The sequence below is a fragment of the Diplotaxodon limnothrissa genome, linkage group LG6, assembly GCF_057381915.1.
Source record: "Diplotaxodon limnothrissa isolate DT_005_m linkage group LG6, D_limnothrissa_male_GT1.1, whole genome shotgun sequence".
Classification (NCBI taxonomy): domain Eukaryota; kingdom Metazoa; phylum Chordata; class Actinopteri; order Cichliformes; family Cichlidae; genus Diplotaxodon; species Diplotaxodon limnothrissa.
The window spans coordinates 1819768-1833869 of NC_140601.1; the positions used below are offsets into that span (position 1 = coordinate 1819768).

The window sequence follows — 14102 nt, forward strand, 5'->3', positions numbered from 1 at the left end:
ATGTGAAACCTTTTCAAGCCATCTGATTAAAGTGACTTCCACCGGTTGTGCAGCTAAAAACAGAACCATTAGAGGACAGGTCTGACTGACCTTGGCAGATTTGGTTTCCAGCCAGGGTACCTTTAGAGAAAAACAAGAAGATGAGATTATCAAGAGAGTCAGGAACCTATCAAATACAAGACTCTAGGTCTTTTTCCTTGGTATATGATGAGACGATCATATCCTGAGGAAAAATACCTTCAATAGCCTGGAAGGTATTTGTTTAAAAGGTCATTGTCCTGATCGTGGCTCAGGGGGTTGGGAATCGCATCTGTAACCGGAAGGTCGCCGGTTCGATCCCTGGCCTCTCTGTCCTGGTCATTGTGTCCTTGGGCAAGACAATTTACCCTACTTGCCTACTGGTGTTGGCCAGAGGGGCCGATGGTGTGATATGGCAGCCTCGCTTCTGTCAGTCTGCCCCAGGGCAGCTGTGGCTACAACTGTAGCTGCCTCCACCAGTGTGTGAATGTGAGAGTGACTGAATAGTGGCATTGTGAAGCGCTTTGGGTGCCTTGAAAAGTGCTATATAAATCCAATCCATTATTATCATTATTATTATTTTGACAGCTGAATCATTGTTGGCCTCATCCCTTCCCCTCTCTAACTGTATTCTCCCCTGAAAGGTCACTACTGGTGCTCACCCCAACTGATCGCTGCACATGGCCCCGCCCCTCCCGGAGCCTAGTTCCGTCAGAGGTTACTTCCTGTTAAAAGGGAGTTTTCCTTCCCGCTGTTGCCACATGCTCTGTCATAGGGGAGCGTCTGATTGTTGGCCTTTCCTTTCTAATAGTATCAGCTCTTTTTGTCCTGACCACCAGCACCAATAGAGCTGGAGTCCACTTACATGACAGAGCATTTAACTTATTGGCCCGGTATTCATCTGTCACAAAGTAATTCACAAACAATATGTGTGTAACTTTGCATGCATTTCTTACTTTCTGACACCTAAAAAAGCACAACAGAGAGCCAGTCATCACTGTTTATCCTGCTACACTGCAGGTAGAAGGTTTCAGGAACACATTAAAGATTCCTCACTTGTTGCGCAGATCTCTGCAGGCAGCTGTGTGGTTGACAGTGTTAACATGTTTAACCCAGTCCTGGAAAAGAAAAAAAAAAATCATCAAATCTTCATCAAAGACAGAAAGTCAAAGAAATTTAATGTAAATTCTGCGTAATGGATCTTTGTGTCAGCTGGCAGCATGGTGTGCAAAGGCCCGTGTCTGTGATTTGGTCTTTCTGCTCACATCATGTTACAGATGCTGGCAGAAGTGACATCATTTGTTTATCTGGTTGCACTCTTCTATTTCCATCATCTGAAGTGTAGTTACTCATCTTCAAACTAACAGAAGTTTCCTCGCTGCCAGAGAAAAAGGCAAATGCTGTTCAGACCAATCCAATGTCTTTTTCGGACACTGGATTGGTCTGAACAGCATTATTTATGTACCAATCACTTTCCTATGCTGTGGAATCCCTGTTAGATCCTGGGATGTATGAAAATGAATATATTCAACCATTTAAAAAGGTCATTATGCCAAGTGATTAGATGGTCTCCACCTTACTTATTCTGTCTTTTTGTGTGTTTTTTTTAAGAAAAGCTAAACCAACTGTCAAATATGGGAAATGTTTTTGTGTCTCGCAACTATACAGGTTCTTAAAGTTATATTAATTATAAGCCTAAACATAGGTGATTACAGACAATTCAACTTTATTTATATAGCGCCAAATCATGTCAACAGTTGCCTCGAGGTGCTTGAAAGACAGAGTACAAACAATTTTCAAACTTTGATGTCTCAATGAAAACACAATCTACAGGGATACCCACCACAAAACCAAAAACTAAAGCACTGAGTAAAAGAGTTTATTTAACAGTAGTAATTTTAAGAATTATTTCATTATCCTTGATTTTCCTGAGTTTTAACAACTTTTTAAAAGGATTTATTCAGTACACACGCTTATTACTACAGCTATTAAAAAACCAAGAAGTAGTATCCTGTTTAAGCAATAACTCGATGGAGTTTTATATAAAACAGCTAATCGGGAGAGTACTTTTTGAAAAAGCAGTTCCAGGTTTAACCTTTTGATAAGTTTGCGGAGTAACATGTTTCACAGTTAAGAAACAGCCGATTTCTCCTGCCATAGTGGCAACGCTTTCAAATCATTTAACTTCACCAGACAGTTGCCTCTTCTCTTGAAGAAAACCTGGTAGTGACAAGACCCTGAGGTTTCTGAAGAGGAAAAACCAAACGTCTGACTCTTCTGTTTGTGGAAGCACCTCCTAATTTGGGCGAGGATACGCAGATGCTGTCGGATGACTACACATCAACCCCCACCTCTAATGGTTGTTCTAAAGTATCAATGAAATCATTACGAGACAAAAGGAAGTAAAGAAAAATAGGTCTTTAAGTTGTTGCCATCTTAGCAAGTTGATTTCCCAAACAGTCAAAGAACCAAACAAGCAAAAAACAAAAAAAACAAACAAACCTCGATTTAATTACTATTGTGATTTAGCATCATGGATTCTCCATGAGGCTTTGCCATCACCAATGTTTTTTTTTTACCTGTCCCCAAATAGTTGACTAAAAGTTGGTCAGTGAGAGGCATCTTAGTCAAAGTTCACAGGATGTGGCAACATTTAGAATACTTTAATCATCCCTAAGGAAGGAAATTATGTTTTCAAATAACCATTTACTGCACTCCATTGATATTTAAGAGTAATTAAATATAACGGAGTAATTTGAAAGTGTGGGATTGCTTTCTTTAAAGTGGGGAAACACATGAAGTCCCAATGAATTTTATTTAAAGCTTGTTAAGTCCTACCTACTGATGCTTGTACCTCCACAGTTCTCTTTTTATCCCTGTGGTAGGGTATGTTAGCAACACTTAAGGGAACTTCAGCTGTGACAACAGCTTATATCCAAGACGGTGACGGCCACGTGTAGCTGTCAGAAGTACAAATATCTGGCTTAATTATTGATGATTTCTGCCTTTTTTGTGTATAGGAAACATCATCCATGCAAAAATATATAAAAGACAACATCTCGACAATTGTCTGGTGAAGATTGCGGACTACAATTTATTACTCAGAGGTACTCTTTTAGGAAAACTGTTGGACATTGTTAAATGGGCATTCACGAGGGCACTCACCTTTTCCTGGTCACACACTATGTGGCATAGGGAGCAGGTATGGGGATACACCTTTGGAGACACAGCTGAGAAATCACTTATCATGGTGGGTGTAGGTAACTTCTTGCCGCTGCTGTGTGGTTTTGACCCACACGAAGAGGACAGGGACCTTTTCGAAGAAACGTCACTCCTCGTTTCGGATGGCAGTCTTTGTTTGGTTCCATCACGCCTGTAGTCTCTGTCTAGATCACGGGATCTAGGAGATAGAGAAAGTTCTTTCCCTGGTGAATGACTGCTCTCGCGCTGGAGGCTGCTCGTCCTGCGATAGTCACTGTCTCCATGCTTGCTTGGTTCAGTGTGTTCCAAATGAACCTGCCGTCTTTCACTTTTATCTACTTTTGTAGCTGATGAAGAGGACAAGGCTGGGAACATTTTAACTGTCCGTTCACTAGACAGTAGTTCTCTTTTGAAGTTCCCCATGTTAGTGCTTTCGTCCTTGGTGCGACTGGCATGCCCATAGTCAATGACTTTACCAGCTGTCTGTGTAACAGTAAGGAGGCTGGGCACTTCTGGAGAATGAGAACATGCCAATGCAGACGAGTGGGAAGGAGGCAATGGCATGTCATGGGCGCTGTGTGAAAATGAGGATGAGCTAGTGGAAGCCGAAGTCTTCTGTTTCCCTGACTTGTTGATTTGGATATCACGGAGTATGAACGGCAAGGTGTCTGGGGTTAACTGATCATCAGGGTAGTGACTCAGGACTTCCAAGTCCTCATTTGAAAGTCCAAAGCTAGCCAAGATACTTCCTGCGCTCTCTGGTGTGTATAAACTCGGACCCTCCCCACTGGCACCATGGACATGCCGAACTTGGTTCGAAAGAGATTCACATACAGATGGAGTCCAAATTGAGAGTCTTGGTCCTGCTTGGGTGTTCTGAGGCTGTTGGGCCCCTTGTTGTGACTGATGACTTGAAGAAGGTGGAGGAGCAGCAAACAGTTTAGCTGGAGGTTGGTAGCTTGACCAATCTACTCTCTGGTGGTGTTCAGACTGACTGTCAGTGGGGAGGGATACTGGGTTAGAGCCAAAGTTTCCATGCTGACTGGTCCCAGAACCTTGGTTCTGGTGTGGATCTGGTTGGGTCATGTGATCAATCTGGCGGTGGTCCATGTCCCTGGCACCCCGGATTGCCAGTGCAGACTCAAGCTCATCAGGTAGTTGGGTCGGACGAGGAAACTGGAAACCCATCACCTGCATATTAGAGCGAGTCTGATGTTGATTCGGAGGTGGCTGACGAGGTGGTGGTCTGCCCCCATTAGAAAATGGCTGTGAGCCCTGTGGGTGTTGGTGATACATGGCAGCAGACAGACAAGGCCGTGTGGTTCTGTAGGTTTTATAGCTTGTGTACCCCACAGCCTGAGGTCGATTGAAAAGAGTCAGGAGGGCCAGGTGAGGAGGTAGCGCTGCTGTAAACCAGTTGCTGTGACACTGGCTGCCGAAAGTGATGGTGGCTAAAGCAGCAAGCTGCCGAAGAGCAATCTGTGCCTCGGTCTCAACCTGCGCCAATCGGAGAGCTATCACTCCAGCAAGACCAGCCGTAGGCCCAAATATGAAATGGGTCCCTCTGGTAGTGTCGGCGATGTTGAATGTTGCACTGGGCTCCAAATTAAGGACAGGAGTAAGATGTGAATTACTGTCTGTACGGACAGCGAGGCTGAGGTGAAAAGCAGAAATATACTATTACAAATAAACGAGAGTTCATTTTTCATTTCAACAGCAGCTTTTAAATAAAGTCTCTGTTTTATCTTCCAGGCACTTGAAAAAGTTTACCAGTCCTCGCTGTGTTTGCGGTGCCTTCTTGAAAACTTTAAGAAATTTGGTCAGCTTTAAGTCTAGTAGTGGAGCGTGTCGCCCATCCTGCTTTTCCTTTGTCATGGAAAAGCAAAGCAACATTATGCACAAACAACTAACAGTGAGAATGATGACCCCAAACAGCAAATACTAACGAAACAACCAAATTAAACACTACACATGTTAATCTAACCTGACAGGTAAAAACCTGAACATTTCATCCAAAGCACCAATCATTACCCTCCTATATATATATATTAAACACAATGCAATGTGGCTATAATGACAGTCATCTCCTGGGTAAAATGTACAGAACAAAATCACCCTACAAGTGCATAATGCAGTTTTACCTCCCACCATTCTAATATTTAGAAATTAGGATTAACACTTACCATTTGCTGAAAGAGTCAACATGATCAAGCAGAAACAACAACGTACTTGTATAGCATTTTGATTAGTCTGTATGATTAGAAAAAGCACTATAGAAATCCAAACACGATATATTAAAGCTAATAAACTAAATATGCTTCCTTTAACAAGATGGACTAGTCGGGTTGAATGGATTTTTAAACAGCATGAGTAAGCATTGCGTTCTTTAATGATCCTTATAGTAAATAGCATGACCAAATTTTCTGCGTCTGAGGTCAATGTTTTTGAATGAATCTTAAGAACCTTTAACCAAATTGTGTGTGTGAGAGAGGGACAGAGAGAGCATTTGTTATTTAAAAGCAATGCAGTTTTTAAACTAAAAGGTAATCTAGGCTAGGGCTGTGCGATATGACCAAAATCTCTTATCCCGATATAAGACATCTATCGTCCCGATAACGATATAAATCACAAACATTTAACATTTTCCGTAAATCCTGTGAATCTTGGGTAGCTGAAGTGTTTCCAGCTGGGCGTCGTGTAGCTGGAGTCGAGTGTTTTAACCGATGCATGAAACGATACATTTTTAGACGTACAATGTAACGGCCGCCGTTTTCTTTGTGAGTATTTATTACACGACGTGCTGCAGGGAAAAGCCTGATCTAACGTTTGAGTCTAAGGTTTATTTTTTAGCACCTGACGGCTCTTTTTTGCTTCTCATCCATAAACACTCTGCATACTTTTTCACTTGATTCAGTTTATTTTGAAAAGTCTCAACAGGATCTTGAGCTTTATTGTGAAAGGTTTATGTGGAACATAAACAAGCGGACACACGATGGTTTTACCATCGTTGTTGCTAACGACAACGCATAAAAACAGGTGCTTGTCCGTCTGTAGTGTGGTTATATTAAATATAAGAGAAAGAGAGAACTTGAAGAAATTAATATAGACAGTTTATTTTGCGACACCACGAAACAAACAACAGCGTAAAATGGAACGATAGACATTTTTATATCGTCATCCGATATATATCGTTATATCGAACAGCCCTAATCTAGGCTCTTCAAACGCAACATTTTTCCATCTCTAACAGAGACTTGAGTTGTCAAAACAAACAAACAAAACAAAATGGATACACCGATATCAAGTGACAGTAAAGCTTACTGCTGGATTGGACACATTTGCAACATCACTGACACCCTGACACAAAACATCACACAGCATGGATGCAGACTTATTTTGAAAAGTCTCAACAGGATCTTGAGTTTTATTGTGAAAGTTTATGTGGAACATAAACAAGCGGACACGCGATGGTGTTACCGCCGTTGTTGCTAACTAGGGCTGCTCAATTAATCGAATTTTAATCACGATTACGATCTGGGCTTTCAACGATCATTAAAAATGACTGAGCCGATTATTAGCCCCTCCCTCATTTATCCGCGACACCTTAAAGGCCGGTCCGTGAAAATATTGTCGGGCATAAACCGGTCCGTGGCGCAAAAAAGGTTGGAGACCGCTGATTAAGAGGACCCGAGGGAAGCTCGGAAAGCTAAGCAGAAGTTATTTGGAGAGTGACTGCCGTTGGTTGAAAAGAGTTTAAAAAAAAAAAACTTCAGTGGTGTTGCACACTATTTTATATTATTTTTTAAAGTCATTGTTAACCCTTTAAAGCCGGTCAGAGGAGCACGCTCCGTTTTGCGTAACTATTTTTAAATCCCTGTAGAATCTGAACCGTGTAAGCTAGCGCAATAATTTGTTTTGCATATGAAACCGGAGGAGTTGTACTTACATCTGATGCCATCAGCTTGTCCTCGGTCACGGTTTCCTTCCACATTTAGCTTTGCAAAAACTGCATAAAAAGCGCTTGCAGGAACAAAAACATAATATTCCAGAAACACGCTTTGCCGTTCCTATCAGCTGTTCGTAACACTTCCCACAGTGAAATGATGCACCTGCTGTTTTCTTTGCAAATTTGCATCATAGGATTGTTTTTTGTTTTTCCTGCAGTATATAAAAATTGCTGTATCTCCAAAATAAAACTATGAAGACACTCAAAATAAATTTCCTGTGGTGGGAAACTATTTTTTGCAACTTTATTGTATTTAAAGTTTTGAGGGATAAACCTCTTAAACTTCTCCAAGTAGAAATATATGTAAACAAAACAAACGCGATTTTCAATTTTTTTTTGTAGTTTATTGCACTTTTTTGCAATTTATGTAATTACTATGGACTTAATGCATACATATTATTAAAATATGGGCTATAACAGTTGTATTGATGTATAGCAACTTGAAATGCTCCCACAAATGGCACTACAGCATGTAAAAAAAATAAATAAAAATAATATAAGCTCTGGTGGACTTGGTTCTATAGTAGGTCTTAAAGGGTTAAATAAATATCGTCAAATAATCGTGATCTCAATTTCAGTGAAAATAATCGTGATTATCATTTTTGCCATAATCGAGCAGCCCTATTGCTAACGACAACGCATAAAAACAGGCGCTTGTCCGTCCGTAGTGTGGTTATATTAAATATAAGAGAAAGAGAGAACTTTAAGAAATTAATGTAGCCACTGCAGTGACCATCAAAACCATGAAAAAATATTGCTGTAAACAGTTTATTTTGCGACACCACGAAGCAAACGATAGCATAAAATGAAACGATAGATGTTTTTATATCGTCATCCGATATATATCGTTATATCGAACAGCCCTACTGACTACCTTGACGTCGGTCTTTCAAAGTCCTTCTTTGGACACTGGCTGCTTTTTCATTTATTTTCAGTCCAATTCTTGTACCTGACCATTTTCAGAGAAATGTTATCTTCTTTGTTAATCCACGTGATGCTGACATGAATCACACAAATATAAAAAAAGGCTCTTAACTAGTGGAACAAACCAGTGTTGTGCCTACATATAAACAACAAAGAACCTAATTTTAATTTACTGCACTTTTTTACTAGAACGCTGCCACAAAACCCATAACTTGGTTCCATTTTCTCAAATTGAATCTATAAAAATGCTAAATGTAACATAGTTTAATAGGCATAAAATAAGTTTTACACAACAAGGTGTATCTCGGCTGATGTGCAGCATATTTTGAAATAGTCAAAAAAAGTAAATAACAAAAGAAAAATTGGGAGCCTACAACCCTTTAGCCAGTGGTATTGGGGATCTCATCAAAACTGATGGAATTATGAAAGAAGAAAAGTGCCATTAGATCTATCTGGAACAAGACTCCATTTTTCAGTATGACATTAGACCAAATACAGACCCTTTCCAAAAAGATAGAGTATCATGGAAAAGTTGATTTATTTCTCTAATTCCATTCAATATGTTAAACTTTCATAGATTATAGATTCAGGGCCCACAACTTAAACAATTTCAAGTACTTGTTGTTTATTTGTACATGATTTGGGCTTCCAGCTTATAAAACCCACGAAAACAGGAATTCAAAAAATTAGAACACTGTGAAGACATCAACGCAAATTTTACAGGGCATGAATGTTTTAATTCAAACAGAGAAGATTCATGAATCTGGCAGAGATCCAGAGAGAGGGGAACGAGGCTGGAGTCACAGCTTCGAAAACCACCACATTCAGACGCATGCAGGAGATGGGCTACAACTGTTGGGTTCCTCGGGTAAAGTGTGCTTTTCATTCGGGAATCAAGGTCCAAGGGTTTGGAGGAAGACGGGTGAGGATTACAACCCAAGCTGCTTGAGGTCCAGTGTGAAATATCCACAGTCAGTCTTGATTTGGGGTGTAATGTCCGGTACAGGTGTTGGTAAAGTCTGCTTTCTTAAATCCAAGGTCACCACAACAGTCTACCAGAGTGTTTTAGATGACTTCATGATTCCGTCTGCTGAGGATCTGTATGGAGATGCAGATTTTATCTTCCAGCAGGACCCGGCCCCTGCCCATAACACCAGAAGCACCAAAACCTGGTTTGATGGCCATGCCATCACAGTGCTTGACTGGCCAGCAAACTCAACGGAATTTTTTTTTAATTCTGTTTTCGTGGGTTTTATGACCTGGAAGCCCAAATTATGTACCAATAAACAACCAAGTACTTAAAATCATTTAAGTTGTGGGCCCTAAATCTATAATCTATGAAAGTTTAACATTTTGAATGGAATTACAGAAATAAATGAATGTTTCCATGATACTCTAATTTTTGTAACGGGTCTGTATTTTCTCATATTTGCATGGAAATATTCTTACCCTGCACAAAAAAATTAGTTTGCACACAAAGTTACCGTTAGATTTATGAAACATGCCCTAAAGCTAGAAGAGGTGCAGTAATCCAAGGCGTTTCCGTGGAATTGATGACTGCTTAAAATAAAATGTAAAAAGCATCAGACCGACCCTGAGATACTCAAGTTAAAAAATAAAATTATGGAATCAAAGTTGATATGTACCATATGTATCAAGCCTGCACCAGTGCAAGAGAAATCATGTGACCGATACAGCTGCTGTGTCATGTAGTCACTGTTAAGCAGCACACCAACACAGTGTCTGTCTAACAGTGCCGACACAATAAAGTGCTACACACTCCATGAAGCACACTATTAGCTGCTGTTATCCAGCATTAGTGGCATCATGGACTTGGGCACTTAGGAAATAAACTCAACGTGAGAATGTAATCAAACTGTTTATCAGAGCAAAATGTGGGTTTTAGGACCCTCAAGCCTAACATTAGCTGACATAATATCGGCTGTTGTTGTTTAGCCAGCTTGTTGTCCACTGTCTGGAGACGGGAGGGTCTGTATTATCTGCTGACAGTAACTACAACAATACTGTAAATAAATCAGCCTTTTAAGCCCATTTTGTGTGTTAGAGCCCTGACTTAAGGAGGAAAAGGATGACATCCAGATACAGGTAGCACTGTCTCTTTCCTTTGTGTTTTCACGCCTTTGGTGAAGGGGACCCCTTCTCACATGAAAAACACAGATATGATGTGTTGTACCTTACTGAAGCCAATGAGTGAAACACAAACTGTGTATCACATTCTCCAGGAAATATCTGTGCATTAACTTGTGTAGCAATTGATAAAGTATTGTTCTACTTGACTCCAGTCTGCCGATGAGTGTTTTTCACACAGGATGAAATACACCTGTTCAATCCATCAAATAGGGCTGGGCCATATTATACCGTTCACGGTAATACCGGTATAATGTTAGGCAACGATAGGAAAATGAAATATCGCGATAGAATGGGAGTAAAACGCGCATGCGCAGTGCCTTTGTTTTCATACGCACATGGCCGATTGTTGAGTGAAACAGATGAACCAGAATTGGTTTGTAAAAATGGTGAAACTTCCGTGATGTGGAACTGGTTTGGTGTTTGTCCGTCAGATACACAACAAAGCACATTTTTTTGCAGAACATGCAAGCGGCCGTCGTTATTGTCGTATTTGTCGGACTAAGATGCTCTTAAATCTGGGAGTAATCTGGGTCCTAAACTCCGTATTCTTCAGGTCAAACAACACTGCAGCATCACTGAGCGTTAAAAACTGTCTAAATTCTTTCATCTTTAATAAAACGATCAGCATTGCTGCTTTACCAGGTGTAACTATAAAGTTTAACTTCCAGGCATCCATGAAAACAAAAGTTATTACATTTAACAGAGTTAGAAGTTAGCAGGAAGCTAGCGGAAGTTAGCTCGCTAGTTTCGCTAGTTACCTAAGCATGATATAGCATGTTCTGACTGAGAGATTTCTGAAAAAAATCAAACGTACAGCTCTGCTATCACTTCCAACATAAATGAAGACAGGAAACTAAACAGCAGTGACGTTTGTAGGGTTACTGAAGTTGGGCTAGCTGGTATATAATGATGTGCTACGTGATCGCTAGCGACACAGCTATGTTAGCATAACATAAACAGTGAAGCTGGAGGACGAACGCTAACACTTTTCCACTTATAAAAGTTAACGTGAAGGTTCTTCATGGTTAGAGACAAATGCAATCGCATGGCAGGATACTGTAAACGGACCAAACTTCAGTCAGGAGAACAACTGAGATAATCCATCCACAATACGAGGTTAGTCATTAATATACTGCAACAACATGGGAATAGAGCAGCTGCCAGAGAATTCAACATTAATGAATCAATGGTACAGAAGTGGAGGAAGCAAGAAGAATGAGTTTAATAAAGTTTGATTTATCTGACTGCTTTGTTTCCTTTAATGTGCCTTATAATCCCGTGCACCTTATGGTCCGAAAAATGCGTACTGCACACTGCAGTTTAATGTTGCAAAGCACCTCTTTTTAACTTCAGTGGATATTATACATGGTTATGCTCAGGATATGTCAGCCCATTTCTACTGGAAATGCCTTTTGGTTAAACTTTCAGCAAGGAATTTGCATTTGCACTGTTACATTTTTATGAAGCTTTAATGTACATAAAAACCAGCTTCTTGTTTAAGTGAAAATAAATGGAAGGTTGTCTTTTTGCGCTAGTAATGTTGTGGAGTTGTATTTTGTCTCGCATCAATTATATCGTCGGTTATATCGTTATCGCAAATTTTCAAATATATATCGTGATAAATATTTTTGGCCATATCGCCCTGCTCTACCATCAAATCTTTTCACTTTGCTGGGAGCCAACCGGCTGCAGCAGAGTCTGCCTGAGCCTGGTTCTGCCAGAGGCTTGTTCCTGTATAAAGAGTTTTTCCTTCCCACTATTGCCAACGCACTTGCTCATAGGGGGATATCTGACTGTTGGGGTTGTCTCTGTTTTCTCTCAGTTACTGTATGGTCTTACTTTACACATATAACTACAAGTTGTGATTCGGCACAATATGAATAAAACTCAATTGAAGTCTTTACAGACTTCTCATCAACCTTTGATATTGTCTCTGAAGTAGATATGACCAATCTTCTGTGGAAGAAGAGTCATGTGATCTATGAAACACCCAGATTGGTTAGATGTGCCTGGAGCACTTCATTCATGTGATCAACATTGTCAGTGTAAATGAATCCAGATAATGAAAAGGTACCCTCTGTGCTACAGGGTGCTGTCCGTGGAGAGAACGAGCCACACATTTCATCCTGAGCCTGGTTCTGCTGGAGGCTTCTTCCTGTTAAAATCATTTTTTCCTTCCCACTATTGCTAAAGCGCTTGCTCACAGGGGGTCATATGATTATTATATTCTACTGTTTTTACATCCATCCATCCATTTGCTTCCGCTTATCCTTTTCAGGGTCGCGGGGGGCGCTGGAGCCTATCCCAGCTGTCATAGGGCGAGAGGCAGGGTACTGCTTTTACATATTTTAGTGTTTTTACTGTGTTTATTATTTTATCGTATTTATTATTCTTATTGCATCTCTGATACTTCTATTGTTCAGCACTTTGGTCTTGTGTGTTTTTAAAGTGCTATATAAATAAACTATGATGATTGTTGGGATTTCTATACTTTCTTTGCATTATTGTAGGGTGTTCATCCTTTATAACAGCAGGGTGCAAGATGCTAGCATGCAGGACATACATGGAAAGCCATAACCAAGTGGTTGTCATAGTATACAGAAACACCTGTGCCGAGTACGGAGACACCACCACCGAGCTAAGATCCTGTGGGACCCACAGCAGATATGTTATAAGGATTTTTACAGCTGCTGCTGATTCCACAAATGTAGATTTTGGGAGAAATCGACATCTCAGCTTGATATTTCGGACAGGAGCCACGCCTCGTCATTTCACGCAGCACTCTTTTCTGACCATCTAAAAGTGAAACTATCCGCAATTTCAGGTGCAGATGGACTGAAAGCGCACAATCCTCCGGACACGTCCAGTCAGAGCTTCAAGTGCGACAATGTGGCCTTTGCACTGCGCACACGCAGAATGCACAGGGCGAGCATATTTTCTTATGTCTGTCTTGTAGTCTAATGTTTCTGGTTTTCACAACCCCACAGAGACTTCGTGAATTTTCTGCACGGTGCGCAGAAATCCGCTCGCGCTGCAGGGCCTACACAGGGAGGTGCTGGTGTTCTGAACCGGGAACAGCTACCTTATTTACCCTTAGCGTTACCGCTTACACACCGGTGCAGACGTACAATCAATCGAGTCCCTAAATGGAATACAACAGGCTGCGCTGGAGTAAACGGAATACTATATTTGTGCTAACGAAAATCGGGAAAACACTGAGTCTCGCTACATACCAGCCATTTTGGCTTTAACTGGTTTTTAGCTAGCAGACCTGCTAACGTCTGCTACTGGAAAGCATGCTAGCAGTTCCGTCACACGAACAACCACCGATACAATTTCCAGAACACGCCCCTGCATCTGAATAAATACCTTTCACTGTGAGTTGACGTTAGTCTTTGTTTTTGTCGAAAACCGTGAATCCTCTTCAGCCAGTTGGTGTTTGCCCGTGTTCCGCCATCGGCTGCAACGGGAAACGCTTCCGCCGTAGTTTTTCAAAATAAAAGCAACCTGACCCTTACCTCTAACCATATTTCAAAAAATATTCATAATAGTAATTTGGGTGCATTGTGTTAAATCTGTATCTCACCAAAAGCAACAAAACCGAGTGTGTTTCTCAAAAATAGTGTTGCTGATAAACTGCAATGCCGCATTCAGACCAGTAGGGACAGTAAAGTCCCCCCACACACACATCTGTTAAAGCACTCTTTGCTTTCAGCTGGTGTGATGAAAGAGGTGTGAGAAACATTTGTCAGTCATAAACTGGACTCCATTTACTTTTCTTCTTCATAAACACAAACCGGAC

At 40.8% G+C, this 14102-nt stretch overlaps 1 protein-coding gene across 1 annotated transcript in view; it reads right to left on the reverse strand.

Annotated features, from left to right (window-relative positions):
- LOC146629886 (uncharacterized) overlaps window positions 1-13785 on the reverse strand; it is a 30819-nt gene extending 17034 nt beyond the window's left edge. The window contains exons 1-4 of the mRNA XM_085356704.1: window positions 13670-13785; window positions 3184-4873; window positions 1075-1136; window positions 91-120 (exon numbers count right to left, since the gene is read on the reverse strand). Of these exons, the coding sequence (XP_085212830.1) occupies window positions 91-120; window positions 1075-1136; window positions 3184-4515 (1424 nt within the window). The 5' untranslated portion in view covers window positions 4516-4873; window positions 13670-13785. The remainder of the gene's footprint in view (window positions 1-90; window positions 121-1074; window positions 1137-3183; window positions 4874-13669) is intronic.
- Between the last annotated feature and the right edge of the window lie 317 nt (window positions 13786-14102).